This window comes from Lolium perenne, chromosome 2 (genome assembly GCF_019359855.2).
Source record: "Lolium perenne isolate Kyuss_39 chromosome 2, Kyuss_2.0, whole genome shotgun sequence".
NCBI classification, from domain to species: Eukaryota; Viridiplantae; Streptophyta; class Magnoliopsida; order Poales; family Poaceae; genus Lolium; species Lolium perenne.
This window is the reverse complement of record NC_067245.2, coordinates 131,942,588-131,960,360: the sequence shown is the minus strand read 5'-3', so window position 1 is coordinate 131,960,360 and position 17,773 is coordinate 131,942,588. Positions and strand designations below refer to the sequence as shown.

The 17,773-nt window shown below is 44.5% G+C and overlaps 1 protein-coding gene across 1 annotated transcript; it reads right to left on the bottom strand.

Annotated features, from left to right (window-relative positions):
• Positions 1 to 7,303: 7,303 nt before the first annotated feature.
• Positions 7,304 to 9,135, bottom strand: LOC127328776 (uncharacterized). Its single transcript, XM_051355350.1, has 2 exons — positions 7,845 to 9,135; positions 7,304 to 7,317 (listed from the first exon to the last, which is right to left on the bottom strand). The coding sequence occupies exons 1-2, from the start codon at positions 9,133 to 9,135 to the stop codon at positions 7,304 to 7,306; spliced, it is 1,305 nt and encodes a 434-aa protein (XP_051211310.1).
• Positions 9,136 to 17,773: the final 8,638 nt, after the last annotated feature.

Below are 17,773 nucleotides of genomic sequence, written 5' to 3'. Positions count from 1 at the left end.
TCAGTGTTCCAACTTGCATCGGTGTAACCACTTACAACGAGCTCTTGGTCACCTCCATAACAAAGAAACATATCCTTAGTTCTTTTCAAGTACTTCAGGATATTCTTGACCGCTGTCCAGTGTTCCATTCCTGGATCACTTTGATATCTGCTAGTCAAACTAACAGCATGTGCTATATCCGGTCTAGTACATAGCATGGCATACATGATAGATCCTACTGCCGAGGCATAGGGGATTTTACTCATCCTTTCTCTTTCTTCTGCCGTAGCCGGTCCTTGAGTCTTACTCAAGACTTTGCCTGGTAACATAGGTAAGAACCCTTTCTTACTTTCGTCCATTCTAAACTTCTTTAGAATCTTGTCCAGATATGTACTCTGTGATAGCCCTATTAGGCGTCTTGATCTATCTCTATAAATCTTGATGCCTAATATATACGATGCTTCACCAAGGTCTTTCATTGAAAAACTATTATTCAAATAACCTTTAACACTGCTTAATAGTTCTATATCATTCCCGATCAACAATATGTCATCTACATATAATATCAGGAATGCTACAGAGCTCCCACTCACTTTCTTGTAAATACAGGCCTCTCCATGACCTTTGTATAAACCCGAAGTCTTTGATCACCTTATCAAAGCGACGGTTCCAACTTCTTGATGCTTGCTTCGGTCCATAGATTGAACGCTGAAGTTTGCATACTTTGTCGGCATTTTTAGGATCGACAAAACCTTTGGGTTGTACCATATACAACTCTTCCTCAATGTCTCCATTAAGGAACGCCGTTTTGACATCCATACCGCCAAATCTCATAATCGAAAAATGCAGCTATTGCTAACAAAATCCTTACAGATTTTAGCTTCGCTACGAGGTGAGAAAGTCTCATCGTAGTCAACTCCTTGAATTTGTCGAAACCCTTTGCGACAAGTCGAGCTTTATAGACAGTAATATTACCATCAGCATCTGTTTTTCTCTTGAAGATCCATTTATTCTCGACAGCCTTTCGGCTATCAGGTAAGTCTACCAAAGTCCATACTTTGTTATCATACATGGATCCCATTTCGGATTTCATGGCTTCTTGCCATTTGTTGGAATCTGGGCTCATCATCGCTTCTTCATACGTCGCAGGTCCTCATCATTGTTATCCACAATCATGACATTTAGACAAGGATCATACCAATCGGAGTGGTACGTTCCCTTGTCGATCTGCGAGGTTCAGTAGTTTCCTCGTTCGAAGTTTCATGATCATTATCATTAGCTTCCTCTGTTGCCGGTGTAGGCGGCACTGGTACAACTTCCGATCGCGCTACTCGATCAACGAGTATAGATTCATCAATCTCATCGAGTTCTACTTTTCTTCCAGTCACTTCTTTAGTGAGAAATTCTTTCTCAAGAAAGGTTCCGTTCTTAGCAACAAAGATTTTGCCTTCGGATTTGTGATAGAAAGTATACCCTATAGTTTCCTTAGGGTATCCTATGAAGACGCATTTCTCCGCTTTGGGTTCTAGCTTGTCCGGTTGTAACTTCTTTACATAGGCTTCGCAACCCCAAACTTTCAGGAACGACAGCTTAGGTTTCTTATTAAACCATAATTCATACGGTGTCGTTTCTACGGATTTTGATGGTGCTCTATTTAAAGTGAATGCGGCTGTCTCTAATGCATAACTCCAAAATGATAACGGCAAATCAGTAAGAGACATCATAGAACGAACCATATCTAAGAGAGTTCGATTATGACGTTCGGACACACCGTTTCATTGAGGTGTTCCCGGCGGTGTCAATTGTGAAAGTATTCCGCATTTCTTTAAATGCATGCCAAACTCATAACTCAGATATTCACCTCCACGATCAGATCGTAGAAATTTGATCTTCTTGTTACGTTGATTTTCTACTTCACTTTGGAATTCCTTAAACTTCTCGAAAGTTTCGGATTTATGTTTCATGAAATAGATATACCCATATCTACTCAGATCATCTGTGAAGGTTAGAACATAACGATAACCACCGCGCGATGCTACGCTCATTGGTCCACATACATCGGTATGTATGATTTCCAATAAGTCAGTAGCTCGCTCCATCATACCAGAAAATGGAGTCTTTGTCATTTTTCCCATTAGACATGCTTCGCATCTATCAAGTGACTCAAAGTCAAGTGATTCAAGTAATCCATCAGTATGGAGTTTGTTCATGCGTTTCACTCCAATATGACCAAGACGACAGTGCCACATATAAGTAGAATTATCATTCAATTTAATTCGCTTAGAATCAATGTTATGTATATGCGTATCACTACTATCGAGATCTAACAGAAATAAGCCATTCTTTTGTGGTGCTCGACCATAAAAGATATTATTCATAAAAATAGAACAACCATTATTCTCAGACTTGAATGAATAACCGTCTTGCATTAAACAAGATCCAGATATAATGTTCATGCTCAACGCGGGTACAAAATAACAATTATTTAGGCTTAAAACAAATCCCGAAGGTAGATGTAGAAGAAGTGTGCCGACAGCGATCACATCGACTTTGGATCCATTTCCAACGCGCATCGTCACTTCATCTTTCAGTAGTCTTCGTTTATTCTTTAGTTCCTGTTTCGAGTTACAGATATGAGCAACCGAACCAGTATCAAATACCCAGGTACTAGAACGAGAACGAGTGAGATAAACATCTATAACATGTATATCAGATATACCTTCTTTCTTCTTCTTGACAAGGCCGCTCTTCAGATCAACCAGATACTTGGAGCAATTACGCTTCCAGTGTCCCTTCTCCTTGCAGTAATAGCACTCAGCATCAGGCTTAGGGCCGTTCTTAGGTTTCATAGTAGGCGTGGCAGCTTTCTTGCCACCCTTCTTGAATTTTCCCTTAGACTTGCCCTGTTTCTTGAAACTGGTGGTCTTGTTGACCATCAACACTTGGTGCTCTTTCTTGATCTCAATCTCAGCAGCTTTTAGCATGCCAAAGAGTTCAGGTAACTCCTTGTTCATGTTCTGCATATTGTAGTTCATCACAAAGTTCTTGTAACTTGGTGGCAGTGATTGAAGGACACGATTAATCCCCAGTCTGTTAGGAATCACTATTCCCAAGTCACTGAGTTTCTTCGCATGTCCGGTCATGGCGAGCATGTGCTCACTAACGGAGCTGCCTTCTTCCATCATGCATCTGAAGAATTGTTTCGATGCTTCATAGCATTCCACGGCCGCATGAGTCTCAAAAATAGCTTTCAGCTCTTTCATCAACTCATGAGGATCGTGGTGCTCAAAACGTTTTTGAAGATCGGATTCCAGACTGCACAGGATGGCACACTGAACTTGAGAGTACCAAATTTTCCGAGTCTCGTAAACAGCTTTTACTTCATCGGTTTCAGTTTCTGCAGGAGGGTCACCTAGCGGTGCATCAAGCACATATTGCAGATTTCCGCCAGAGAGGAAGATCCTCACATGACGGAACCAGTCGGTGAAGTTGCTACCGTTGCTCTTAAGTTTCTCTTTCTCTAGGAACTGATTAAAATTGATTGGGGACGCCATCTCTACAACATATATTTGCAAAAGTTTAGACTAAGTTTATGACAAATTGAGTTCAAATTTTAATTCAACATAATTAAAAATCTAGGTGAACTCCCACTCAAAACAATATCCCTCGCATTGTCTTAGTGATCACACGAACCAAATCCACCGCACCTATGTCCGATCATCACGAGACAAGGTGTGATTTCAATGGCGAACACTCAAAGTGTTCATCATATCAACCATATGATTCATGCTCTACCTTTCGGTATCACGTGTTCCGAGACCATGTATGTACATGCTAGGCTCGTCAAGGCCACCTTAGTATCCGCATGTGCAAAACTGTCTTGCACCCGTTGTATGCACTTGTTGATTCTATCACACCCGATCATCACGAGATGCTTCGAAACGACAAGTCTTGGCAACGGTGCTACTAAGGATGAACACTTTATTATCTTGAGATTTTAGTGAGGGATCATCTTATAATGCTACCGTCGCGATCTAAGCAAAATAAGATGCATAAAAGGATTAACATCACATGCAGTTCATATGTGATATGATATGGCCCTTTTGTCTTTGCACCTTTGATCTTCATCTCCAAAGCACGGACATGATCTCCATCATCTTCGGGCATGATCTCCATCATCGTCGGCGTAGCGTCAAGGTCAATGGCGCCGTCTTCATGATTGTCCTCCATGTAGCAACTATTACAACTACTTTGAAATACTACTCAACATGAAATTTAAAGACAACCATAAGGCTCCTGCCGGTTGCCACAATACAATAATGATCATCTCATACATATTCATCATCACATTATGGCCATATCACATCACCAAACCCTGCAAAAACAAGTTAGACGTCTCTAATTTGGTTTGCATATTTTACGTGGTTTAGGGTTTTCGAGAGAGATCTAATCTACCTACGAACATGAACCACAACGTTGATACTAATGTTTTCAATAGAAGAGTAAATTGAATCTTCACTATAGTAGGAGAGACAGACACCCGCAAAGCCTCTTATGCAATACAAGTTGCATGTCGAACGAGGAACAAGTCTCATGAACGCGGTCATGTAAAGTTAGTCTGAGCCGCTTCATCCCACTATGCCACAAAGATGCAAAGTACTCAAACTAAAGATAACAAGAGCATCAACGCCCACAAAACCATTGTGTTCTACTCGTGCAACCATCTATGCATAGACACGGCTCTGATACCACTGTAGGATAACGTAGCATAGAAAACAAAAAATTTCCTACCGCGAACACGCAATCCAAGCCAAGATGCAATCTAGAAGACGATAGCAACGAGGGGGTATCGAGTCTCACCCTTGAAGAGATTCCAAAGCCTACAAGAGGAGGCTCTTGTTGCTGCGGTAGACGTTCACTTGCCGCTTGCAAAAGCGCGTAGAAGATCTTGATCACGATCGGTTCCGGCGCCACGAACGGGCAGCACCTCCGTACTCGGTCACACGTTCGGTTGTTGATGAAGACGACGTCCACCTCCCGTTCCAACGGGCAGTGGAAGTAGTAGCTCCTCTTGAATCCGACAGCACGACGGCGTGGTGTCGGTGGCGGTGGAGAACTCCGGCGGAGCTTCGCTAAAGCTACGCGGAAGATATGGAGGAGAAGGGGGCGGCTAGGGTTTGGGAGGGGGTGGCCGGCCTCAAGGGGGTGCGGCCAACTTGTGGCTTTGGTGTGGCCGGCCCCCTCCCCTATGCCCCTCATTATATAGGTGGAACCCCAAGTGTTGGTATCCAAGTCTTCGAATAAGACCCGAACCAAAAACCTTCCATATGGAGGGGAAACCTAGCCAAGCTAGGACTCCCACTTGAGGTGGGAGTTCCACCTCCCATATGGGGGGGTGGCCGGCCCCCTAAGTGGGAGTCCACTTGGGACTCCTCCCCCACTAGGGTTGGCCGGCCATGGAGGTGGAGTCCCATGTGGACTCCACCTTCCTTGGTGGTTTCTTCCGGACTTTTCTAGAACCTTCTAGAACCTTCCATAGAACCTTCCGCGACATTTTAATTCACATAAAATGACATCCTATATATGAATCTTATTCTCCGGACCATTCCGGAACTCCTCGTGATGTTCGGGATCTCATCCGGGACTCCGAACAAATATTCGAACTCCATTCCATATTCAAGTTCTACCATTTCAACATCCAACTTTAAGTGTGTCACCCTACGGTTCGTGAACTATGCGGACATGGTTGAGTACTCACTCCGACCAATAACCAATAGCGGGATCTGGAGATCCATAATGGCTCCCACATATTCAACGATGACTTTTAGTGATCGAATGAACCATTCACATACAATACCAATTCCCTTTGTCACGCGATATTTTACTTGTCCGAGGTTTGATCTTCGGTATCACTCTATACCTTGTTCAACCTCGTCTCCTGACAAGTACTCTTTACTCGTACCGTGGTATGTGGTCTCTTATGAACTCATTCATATGCTTGCAAGACATTAGACGACATTCCACCGAGAGGGCCCAGAGTATATCTATCCGTCATCGGGATGGACAAATCCCACTGTTGATCCATATGCCTCAACTCATACTTTCCGGATACTTAATCCCACCTTTATAGCCACCCATTTACGCAGTGGTGTTTGGTGTAATCAAAGTACCTTTCCGGTATAAGTGATTTACATGATCTCATGGTCATAAGGACTAGGTAACTATGTATCAAAAGCTTATAGCAAATAACTTAATGACGAGATCTTATGCTACGCTTAATTGGGTGTGTCCATTACATCATTCATATAATGATATAACCTTGTTATTAATAACATCCAATGTTCATGATTATGAAACTAATCATCCATTAATCAACAAGCTAGTTTAAGAGGCATACTAGGGACTTCTTGTTGTCTACATATCACACATGTACTAATGTTTCGGTTAATACAATTATAGCATGATATATAAACATTTATCATAAACATAAAGATATAAATAATAACCACTTTATTATTGCCTCTAGGGCATATCTCCTTCAGACACATGCATGCTTGGCTGGGCCACCGTGTATACAGGTGGGATGGGTTGCGTGTGAGCTAGCTCGAGCAGAAAGTCTAGGGAGTCGGCCGGCTGAACGGGTTGAGCTTGGGCGAAAGGAAAATTATTTTCGTCAAAGATGACGTGTCTGGAAGTGATGACTCGCCGGGAAGAGATCTCAAGGCAGCGATAGCCGCGGTGAGAAGTAGGATACCCTAAAAAGACACACGCAGTCGAGCGAGGGGCGAGTTTGTGAGGAGCTGTGGCGGATTGATTAGGGTAGCAAAGACAACCGAAGACCCGAAGATCGGAGTATGAGGCTGGTTTTTGGTATAGGAGAGTGTAGGGAATACGAAATCCTAGTGGTTGGCACGGACGGCGATTGACGAGATAGGTTGCTGCGGCGAGTGCCTCGGCCCAGTAGGAGGGTGGCATGTGGGCTTGGAAAAGTAGTGTACGAATAATGTCGTTGAGAGTACGCAAGGCGCGCTCAGCTTTGCCATTTTGTGGGGAGGTGTAGGGGCATGACATGCGGAGATGGATGCCGTGACGAGCAAGGAACTCGACTAGGGTAGAGTTAACAAATTCAGTGCCATTGTCGGTTTGAAGAGAAACGACAGGAAGGTTGAATTGGGTGCGGGCATAGGCTATAAAATTAATGAGGACATCAGAAGTGTCGGATTTGCGCCGTAGGGGAAATGTCCACATATAATGAGAGAAATCATCAACTATGACAAGATAATATTTATAACCAGAATTGCTCGCAACGGGAGAGGTCCATAAATCACAATGGAGTAGCTGAAAAGGGACAACGCAAATAGTTTGAGACCTAGAAAAAGGAAGACGGACATGCTTGCCAAGTTGGCATGCATGACAAACCATAGTAGCATTATTACATGGGATAGCAAATTGTCTAGATAAATGTGACATAGCGTCACGACCCGGATGTCCTAAGCGGCGATGCCATAGCTCGGTGGAGTCGGTGGAAGCAACGAGGCCAAAGGAAGATGGTGAGCTGGCGCTTGTAGAAAACTCGTAGAGTGGACCGGGGCTACTGCAGCGTATGATCTCGCGCCAAGTTCGAAGATCCTTAATGGAAAAACCAAAAGGGTCATATTCCACAGAACAAGAATTATCAATAGTAAATTGACGAGTAGAAAGAAGATTTTTGATAATATCAGGAACTACTAGGACATTGTTTAGAAGAAAAGTGCGATGTGGTGTGGATAGAGTAGTATGACCAGTGTTAGAAATAGGTAAAGAGATGCCGTTGCCGACGGTGACATGGGAAGGAGAAGATAGTTGGGTAGGAGAGGAAATTATACCGGGGTCCGAGACCATATGAGAAGTGGCGCCGGAGTCCATAACCCATCCGCCTGCATTGGAGGAGCTGGCGGTGTTATTCAGTGCAGCGACGAGGGCGGAGCAGTCCCATGCTGGTGCGCTGATGGTGTGGTCGCCAGAGCCGTACGGGAGGTACGGCGTCGCAGGTGGTGGCGCATTCGTGCCGAATGCCTGGCCATGAAGTGGTGCGAGCTGGGTGACGTACGCCTGCTGGCCTGGAGGGACCCAGGTGGGCTGACGCTGCTGCGATGGTCCAGTAGGCCGTGGCCCAAGGAGGCCTGGTCCGCCTGATGGTAGGCTCGGTCCGCTGGTGGGCCTCCAGTTGGGCTGCATCTGCTGTGCCTGGCCCGTGTGTGGGTTGAAGCAGATCCACGGGCCAGGGGACACAACCGAGCGTGTGTCGCGCAAGTCAGCGTTGCCGCTGCGATCACCGCCGCCTCCGTTCTTGTTCTTCTTGCGCCAGCCGCGGCCATTGCCGCCTCCACCACCGCCGGAGCTGCGGCCGCCCTGGTCGCCGCCGGACGACGAGCCGGAGCCGGTGTTGTTCCCGTAGAGCGCGACCTGGGGCGATGGTTGGAAGGTGTGGGCGAGCTGAGTCTCGCGGAGGAGCAGGAGGGACCTGGTTTGCAGGAACGTGGGCACGGGAACCTGCATGGTGACCAAGGTCGTGATGTCGGCGAAGCGAGGATTCAGACCGCGGAGGCAGTTGAGAACCAACGTCTGGTCGGTCACCGGTTGCCCGACATCGCGCAGCGCGTCAGAGAGCGACTTGAGCCGGTGGCAGTAGGCGGTGATGGAGAGGTCACCCTGGGTGATGGCGCGGAACTCCGCCTCGAGGTAGACGGCGCGGGTCATCTGGTTGTCGAGGAAGAGGTTGCGGATGAGCACGTAGGCCTCGTACGCCGTCTGGTTCTCTCCCATGATGATGTCGAGGATCTCCTCGCTGATGGAGCCGTAGAGCCACGAGCGGACGACAAAGTCCTGGCGATTCCACTCGGCGGTGCGTTTAGCGGCCGGAGTGTTGTGGGCGACGTGGCCGGTGAGGTCGTACTTGTCGAGGAGGACGCCCATGAGCATGCGCCACTTGGAGTAGTTGGAGGCCTTGAGGTCGAGGACGACGGGGACGTGCGTTTTCACGCTAGCGACGTTGACGGCGAGGGACGCCGGCGAGGCGGGTACCACGGCAGTGGAGAGGGCCGCGGTGGAGTCGGAGTGCATGGTGCCGGAAGTCAGCGCTCCCAGGGCAGAGCTGGTGTCGGCCGGAGCACTCATGGCGGCTTGCGGAAGCTAGGTTGAGATCGAGAGGAATTTAGGCAGATGCAATCTGCTCTGATACCATGTTAAGCTTCATGCACTAGCCACTTGAACCAAAAGTCCGAACTGATGGAAATGGCTAGACAATCCACATATACACTTCACAACACCCCCACTCGCGTGTGACGGGAGTAGAGAAAGTCAACACGTGAACGAAGAAGAGCACACCGAAATAGCGATGGCTAAAGAGGGGGACAACAACAATTTTTAGGCTTAATTGCGAAAACCATGTGAAAGCTAGGATTTAAACTTGAGACCTGGGCTCTGATACCAGAATAAAGAGATGAGGAACACGCCACGCCAAGGGGCGATCAGCTCAGGTATTTATATGGTACCGTGTACAGGGAGCCTTGGAAGCCAAGGAAGAGATCAGCCTCGTATCAATCTATACAACCGAATAAACGGAATGATACGGTAGGTGAGATCTTATATCTATACAAGGTAATTACTTTAACAGGAAGTACGAAGAATTAGACCACGAAAATTAGAGAAAACATAGATCAACCACAAATAGACCAGATCCGTGAATCAAAACCACAAAAAATACAATAAATCCGAAGATTAAAATTCCGAGCTATTTTTTGGGCAATTTTTGAAAAAAAAATTAGATGAAATTGGGAGGTCAAATTCGTGGCAATCTTTGCTCCGATACCATATGATGAGGTCTAAGGCCACGTGGGTTGCCCGATCTCACGAATTTGATTAAGGACACAAGGAGGTGAGGGATGACCACGAAGAACACGATGAACACACGCAACACAGCCCGATACAATTTAGTTTACTCCTGACAACCCAAACCACTGTCCCGATAGAATCTCTCGAGAGAAAGACACGAGGTTGAGTTCCCGAGAGAAAGATCGGTATATGATCGGCATATGATCGGTAGAATCACACGAGTGAAAGACCGGCGGTAGAATCACGAATGTGAGAGACTAATCATATAAGGAGTGTCTTGATACAATAGATTTGGTAATCTAAGGAGGGGGTTTCCCTAATCCCAAAGGGATGGTGGAGGCATAAGCCAAGTTCTCAATTCAACTCTAACTAAGACTGCTCATAGTGGGAGTAACTTAGCTACTAACATCACACAATTCAAGACATTTTGGTGACATGACATGGCAATGAATGAATAAAGAGAGTGGGGTGGTAACTAGCTATGTTACCATAACATCACACACCGCAAGACAAGTTGAGTCTACACCATAGTAAATGACACAATGCATGACACCACATATAAGTTACTACCCACTATGGAGGTAGTAACTTAGACTAGTAACATATGTCATGTTACTAGTCTAAGTTACTCCCCACTATGACTAGCCTAATGAAAGCGGGAGGTGGGAGCCTATATATAGGGAGCCACTAAGGATGGGTAGTTTAGACATACAAAGGGATAACGGGTTCAGATTTGATGCTCTTTGTAGTGTGGCAGCAGGGCCGGCGCGGGTAGGGCGACGGGGCTGGTGCAGGTAGGGCGGCAGTGTCGTCGTCATTAGGCATAGTGGCAGGGCGGCCGTGCCGGTCATCCTAAGCAGCAGTGTCGGCCTTCCTGGCGCGTCTCCTTCTCCTCGACGATCTCTTCCATGCTTCCACGACCTCGGCCTTGAGTCCTCGAACCTCCATGGCGTCGTCTACTTCCTCCATACTTGGCGATGTATTCCTATCATGATCGTATGACGGAGGATGAATAGCATGCCATTCATGACAGACAATTGTAGGCACATAAAGGAGAAGATTCACATTTCTGTGACGTGTCGGTGTTAACGCACATGATGCGCTGGAGAACGAAAGTCGGGTTGCATCACCACGTCCTAGAGTTTTGTCAAAAAGACGTCGGGTTGGAGTGCAACCGAGACACGGCCAGTGCTATACACCGACTAGATTGGTGCCTACCAGGCCCCGCACACCCTGCTCGGGTATTGAGCCTTGCCCATTTAGCTTTTCTTTTCGTTTCGTTTTCTGCTTCTATTTTTTTTGTTTATTTGTTTTTCTATTTTCAGTTTTCTTTTTTCCTTTTATTTTCTATTTAATTTTTTTTCAAATTTGAGAATTATTAAAATTCGAAAAAAAATAAAATTCAAAAATAGTTCAAATATGATTTTTTCAAATTTGAAAATTGTTCAAATATAAAAATTGTTCAAACTCAAAAATTGGTCATGCATGAAATATATTTGAAATGAAATTTTTTAAAATATAATTGTTCAAATTTGAGATTTTATTTAAATTTTAAAAATATTCAAATTCAAAAATTGTTCATAAATAAAAAATATTAATTTTTCAAAAATATTGTTTTTCAAAGTTTGGAAAATATACAAATTTAAAATATGTTAGTATTAAAAAAATGTTCAAATTCTGAAAAAAATAGATTTTTAAAAAGTATATCCGGAAAAATTCAGATTTAAAAAATTGAATTTAGAAAACGTAGAAAAAAAAGAAAAGAAACACCAAAAAAAGGAGAAAAAACAGAAAAAAAAAAGGAAAAACAAGATAGTTGCTAGGCCGGCCCAACACCCACCTTGGAGTGTGCGGCACTCGGTCCGCACCGACCAGCCTGGTGTATAGCACCTCCCCCGAGACACACCCCCACCCTATTTTGCCCCGGACGTACGCCTGGCAGCGACAATGCCATCGCTTGCCTGGAACGCACGCCTCAGTGTGTGAAAAAAGATCATATTTTTATACGTGTGTGCAAAACATGTGTCCGATACATTTCTATGCAAATCCTGTGTTACAAACAAGTGGTTTAAGTACTAGGCGGATTTATTAGGAAGTGGATTGGACGGAGAAGTGGATTGGGCGAACAGGATGTTTTCACCAAATCCCTTTGAAATTATACACATAGAACACTACAAACGCAACAAGGCCTAACGGGGTGTAATTGTACAGGTCCGACCACAAGATTTCGAGCCTGAGTGGAGGGATTACAGCTCTAATACCAGATTGTGATTTCCCGTAGTGTGAGACTAGTCACAATGGAAAGTAGCATACACTAGTATCATGCACATGATACTAGTTTATGATACTACCCCACAATGCAAAGTATCATAAGATAGTATCATAGTATCATTATATTTAATATTTTGTAAAATCTCAATGCAAATTGGTGTACATGATGTGTTTGCCACTAAGTTTTGTAGATTTGCGTGCTATGATACAGTATCATATTATGATACAATTTCCATCTCTCGTCTCATTAATTGGTGCGTCACGTTAGATTTTTGCCAACGTAGCATGCATGATACTACTTATGATACTCCCATTAGCTAGTCTGAGCGATAATGATGGTGATCCAGCGAGGAATCAGTGGTGGAGTTATGGATTCGAGATAGGAGACACAACTCTCTGTACGGGATAAACCGAAACGAGTGATGATGATTCAGAATTTTTTTTTACATGGAACGGCGACATTCCATTAACTCAGGTCAGCATAATCAACACATAAGGCCCTGGTTACATCAATTGGGTATTGTTCAAACGGAATTGCTATGTCTCAGGTGATTGAGAAAAGCTTAAGTCTCAGTCGATTGTTTCAGCCGCTGGATTGTCTTGGAGATTTGTGCTCGTCCATGTGGTGTGTCTTTCACGTTTCTGGTGTGTCGCGTTACTGGGTTGGGCTTTTCTGCGGGTCTATCACTCGGTACTGTGTCCATTTGTTTTATATTTTATCCCAGTCTATGTTTCTTTCCGAAAACATGTCGCAGTTTCATTCTAGAGGGAACAGCGGAACTTGGCAGACACAGCTGTGGAGGCGAGCTCAAGGAGGCTGGCGAGTTCGACGTCAACCTTGCCGTCTCCATCAGTGTCTATCCGGTGGAAAACTCTCCAGATAATTTTGTTTCTGAGCCCTGCATCATTTCAATTTCTGAACTGACTGATTTTGTACCAAATCGCAGATGTGTTCTCTTTGTTATGGCATAGCTCGATCGTTGATTTTGGCTTCGATTTAGAGTTTTCTGTACGGAGCTTTTGCGTTGTTCAGATGCTAGGTAGTGGTCAGGTCAAGCGTCTTCATCCATCAATTGATTCTAACCCCGCTCAAGAGCAGCAAATATGAGGAAGGAATTATGGTCTGTCTATGTGAATCGGTAGACTACAACTACACATGTATACGTTCTGTTTTTACTCAATATTTAAGTGTAAATATACATTTTGTAGTGAATTTGGTTGAAATTATTTTTTGCATTTTTTTTGTGGTAAATACATGGTTACTCGTTGTTGTGCATGTGCTGTTGTGAAGTTTATCTGAATAACTGAAGTGTTCCAAACGGTGTCCTCTGTAGTTTGTTACTAAATTGTCTCTTCATCACAGAGTGCAATGCTGGCTCATGTGATCAGCTCAATGACTGCTCTCTTTTGTGTTAACTTTCTGACTTGTGTTGAAAGATCTTTTTGGTGGATGAGTACTGCTCATGTACCTTTTTTCTATGTGGTGTGCGTAGGACCTAATTCATGTTGTACCTAAGCTAACTTTGTATATTTTTTCTTAAATTTGCATTGGAGATTGGACTAGAACAATAGAAAGAAAACAAGAAGTAGGTTGCACTATGATCCTTCAGAATGACACAGTGTACTCGGGGGGAAACCGTTACTCTGACCGTAGCCATGAGGAAAGGATGATTAGTAATAATGTCTTTTATGTTTTTTTCCTATCTGTCTTTTATTATATTTGTTTCTCTTATTGTTCACACTTCTCTATATGGTTTCAACTACTCAAGATGGATCTGACTCTGAGGATGAAATAGTTGTCCTAAAGGCAGTGAATACAATTGTAAGTTTTTACCACTTCTTTTTTCATGGTTTGATTGTTTGGTCGAAGTTGACAAATGAGAAGTACAAAGTAATTGCTATTACCAATTAGCTTCTCTCATCACATAATGATTATTAACTTTCTCTGACAGTGTTCGTACAAGTATAACTAATACAAGAATTAGAACTAATAGAATATAGTGGTATTTGTGTTTATATTTTTTATGTCTTTCATGTGTCGAGTTGCACAGTTTTTCGAGAAACATGCAACTAGTGCGGACTTGCACCTTTCATCAAGAACCGTGCAATTTATGTGGAGTTGCACATTTCTTCGAGAAAAGTGCAACTAGTGTCTAGTTATACCTTTTTTCGAGTAACACACTTCCCGTGTACAAATGCACCTTTCTTTGAGAAACATGCTAACTCGTGTTTTTTCTTTGCACCTGTCTTTGAGAAAATGTACAAATCATGTTGAGTTGCACTTTCTTTGAGAACGTACAACTTGTGCCATTTTTTACATCTGCCATTCGGAAACGTCTACTCATGTTGAGTACTCCTTTCTTTGAGTATCACTCATTTCGTGCCGAGTTGCAATTTTCTCCGAGAAACATGCAACTTGACATGAGTTGCACTGTTTTTTGAGAAACGTGCAACTCGACATGACTTGCACCTTTCTTCGAGAAAAGAGAAACTCATGTCGTTTTTGAATTTGTCTTCGATAAAAGTGCAACTCATGTTGAGTTCTCTTTTTTTTAAGTAGCATTCATCTCGTGTCGAGTTGCAACTTTCTCCAACACAAGTTGCACCTTTCTCCGAGAAACGAGGAACTCATGTCTTTTTGCACCTATCTTCGATAAATGTGCAACTCGTGTCCAGTTGCACTTTTTTCGAGAAACGTGCAACTCGTGTTGAGTTACTCATTTCTTCGAGTAATATTCATCTCATGTCGAGTTGCAACTTTCTCCGACACTAGTTGCACATTTCTCGAAGAAAGGTGCAACTTGTGTTGGAGAAAGTTGCAACTCGACACGAGATGAATGCTACTTAAAAAAAAGAGAACTCAACATGAGTTGCACTTTTATCGAAGACAAATTCAAAAACGACATGAGTTTCTCTTTTCTTGAAGAAACAAGGAACTCACGTCGTTTTTCCACTATATTCGATAAACGTGCAACTAGTGTCCAACCTTGCTTCGAGAAACGTGCAACTCGTGTTGAGTTACTCCTTCTCGAGTTGCACCTTTTTTCAAGTAACGTGCAGCTCAGCACAAGTTGCACCTTTCTTCGAGAAAAGAGGAACTTGTGTAGTTTTTGCATTTGTCTTCGATAAACGTGCAACTCGTGTCAAGTTGCACCTTTCTTCGAGAAACGTGCAACTCGTTTTGAGTTACTCCTTTATTCAAGCAACATTCATGTTGTGTCGAGTTGCAACATTCTCTAACATGAGTTGGACCTTTCTTCGACACGGGTTGCACCTTTCTTCAAGAAATGTGCAACTCGACACGAGTTGCACCTTTCTTCGAGAAACCAGGAACTCATGTCGCTTTTGCACCTATCTTCGATAAACGTGCAACTCCTGTTGAGTTACTCCTTTCTTCGTGTATCATTCATCTCTTGTCGAGTTGCAACTTTCTCCGAGAAACATGCCACTCGACATGAGTTGCACCTTTATTCGAGAAACTTTTGAAGCTTGAGTGATAAACTTGTATAGTTGTATTTTATTCAAAAATATCCACCCCAGATATTCATAGGACACACATTCTTCCATACTTCAAGTGCAAGCTATTCTTTCTATTTTTACTTTTAAATTTTATGTACATTCATTTAATTTGTGTGTGTTTAAACCCTGCAAATGTCATTGTATTCTGTATAACATTTTTAATGTTGCAATACCGAATCAATTACGTTTAAATCATGTACATGTGCTTTTTCGGTGATCTTCAACTGTTTTTTTATTAGGGTTCTAGTCTTCTACCCTTCTCACCATGCTCAAGAAGGTGCGGCTGGGAGTGGTGAGCGAAAATGAATGTACATAAAATTTAAAAGTAAAATTGCGAACAAAACTCCCATGTCTCGTGTCTGGCTGGGGGATGGGTGAGCTGATCCGTCATACATTTGCTTACTTTTTCTCGATCCTTGTAGCCCACATAGAATAGGAGAGATATGAAGCCTAGATTGAATTAGTCAGAAACATGTACATGGGCCAGATGGTACACGGTTTTGCGAGGGAAAGAACGGGTCTACAAAGAAGGCAGAACAGAACGAGGACCTGATGCTGATCGAGCATGTCGACTGAGACATAACATTTTCTCAGTTGACTGTGACCTAGGCGGACCCTTGTTCAAACCACACTTTGTGGTATCCTCGTAGCTGGGCCACACCCAGCGCCTCCAGGTCATGGGCATGGGCTGGCTTGTTACATGATCGAGACGAGTTGTTTGCATAAAACCACTACATTCCCAGCTAAATATCGATTTTGGTATCACTTTATCTTTCGAAAGCAAAAAAAACTACCACATTCTGCCCACATTTTCACAAAAAACACTAAACCATGTTTGAGCGCGAATTGACACGATTCTGACAGGCCAGGCCCACATGTAAAGCTGACGTGGAAAAAATTTCTTCCAATAGACTGGGCCCCACATGTCAGCATAATTAAAAGAAACCTAAATATCTAGAAAAAATCAAAAGTCAAATCTCTCTCCATCCTCACCGGAGTATTCGCTGAGGAAGGGATCCCTCGCCGGAGGCCATGTGGTCGCTGCCCTGCACCTCGCCGGAGGCCATGGAGACCATGGAGTCGCTGACTCGTTGCCCTGCACCTCGCCGGAGACCACCCCTCCACGGCCTTGCAGCGCAGCGGCTCTGGAGAGCGTGCGGGAGGCCGGGGTTCGGGCCCATCGAGCAGGGGCTTGCATGCGGCGGCGGCCTTACTCGCCGGCATGTGGGGAGGAGACCGAGCGGCGGGTGGACCGGGTTGGGGCAACGGCGCGTTCAGGGGAGGCAGCGGCGGTAGGGACCGGAGCCGCCTCGAGCCCAAGGTCGGCCATGGCGGGGTTGACCCCGAGCGCCTGCAGCAGCACGACGGGCATGGCTCGGCGGCGGCACCGGGCAGGCTCGGCGGCTGCATGCGGGTTCGAAGGTCGTCTTCCCCATCCCCGGTGTGCGGCTCGGCGGCTGCGTGCAGGCAGGCTTGGCGGTGGCTGCGTGAGGGCAGACTCAGCGGCGGGTGCGTGCGGGATGGGGTAGGGATACGATTGGGGGATCCTCTATTTTTTGTTGTTGTTTTTATTTATTTTTTGTGTTGTTTAACTTTTTTAACTGGACTGATAGGTGGGCTCTAGTCCACCTCAGCAAATTGGGCTGGGGTGAGAAAACCTCATCAAAATCTAGTGATTTTTTACGCCTGAAACACAAAGTAGTACCAAAATGAAGATTTAGCACTGATGGTTCTATGCTAACAAATCGACCGAGGCATATAGACAATGCGATAATCTATGAAGGCAAGCCGGAGATGGTACTTCACTTCACGGAACCGTGCTCCAAGGGGCGCATCGTCCTAGGAATCGGAAACAATTGCTCTTTGAAGGATTTGGCAGTGTGTCGCAAAAAACAGTCTTCCTATTCCAACCTGATCTGCAATGCAGCTAGCATTCACGTGTGCATGTGTTTCAGACCGAAGGGCTTCACCAATCACCAGCATTGGTTGCAGAAACTGCAAACATTGGCTGGCTTTCATGATCCATAGCAACACAACCCCAGCATCGATTCCCTGAAGTCCCACTGAAAGCCCAATCGATGTTGATCATGGTCCAATCAGCTTCAGGCGTTTGCCACCTGTGCACAACCGA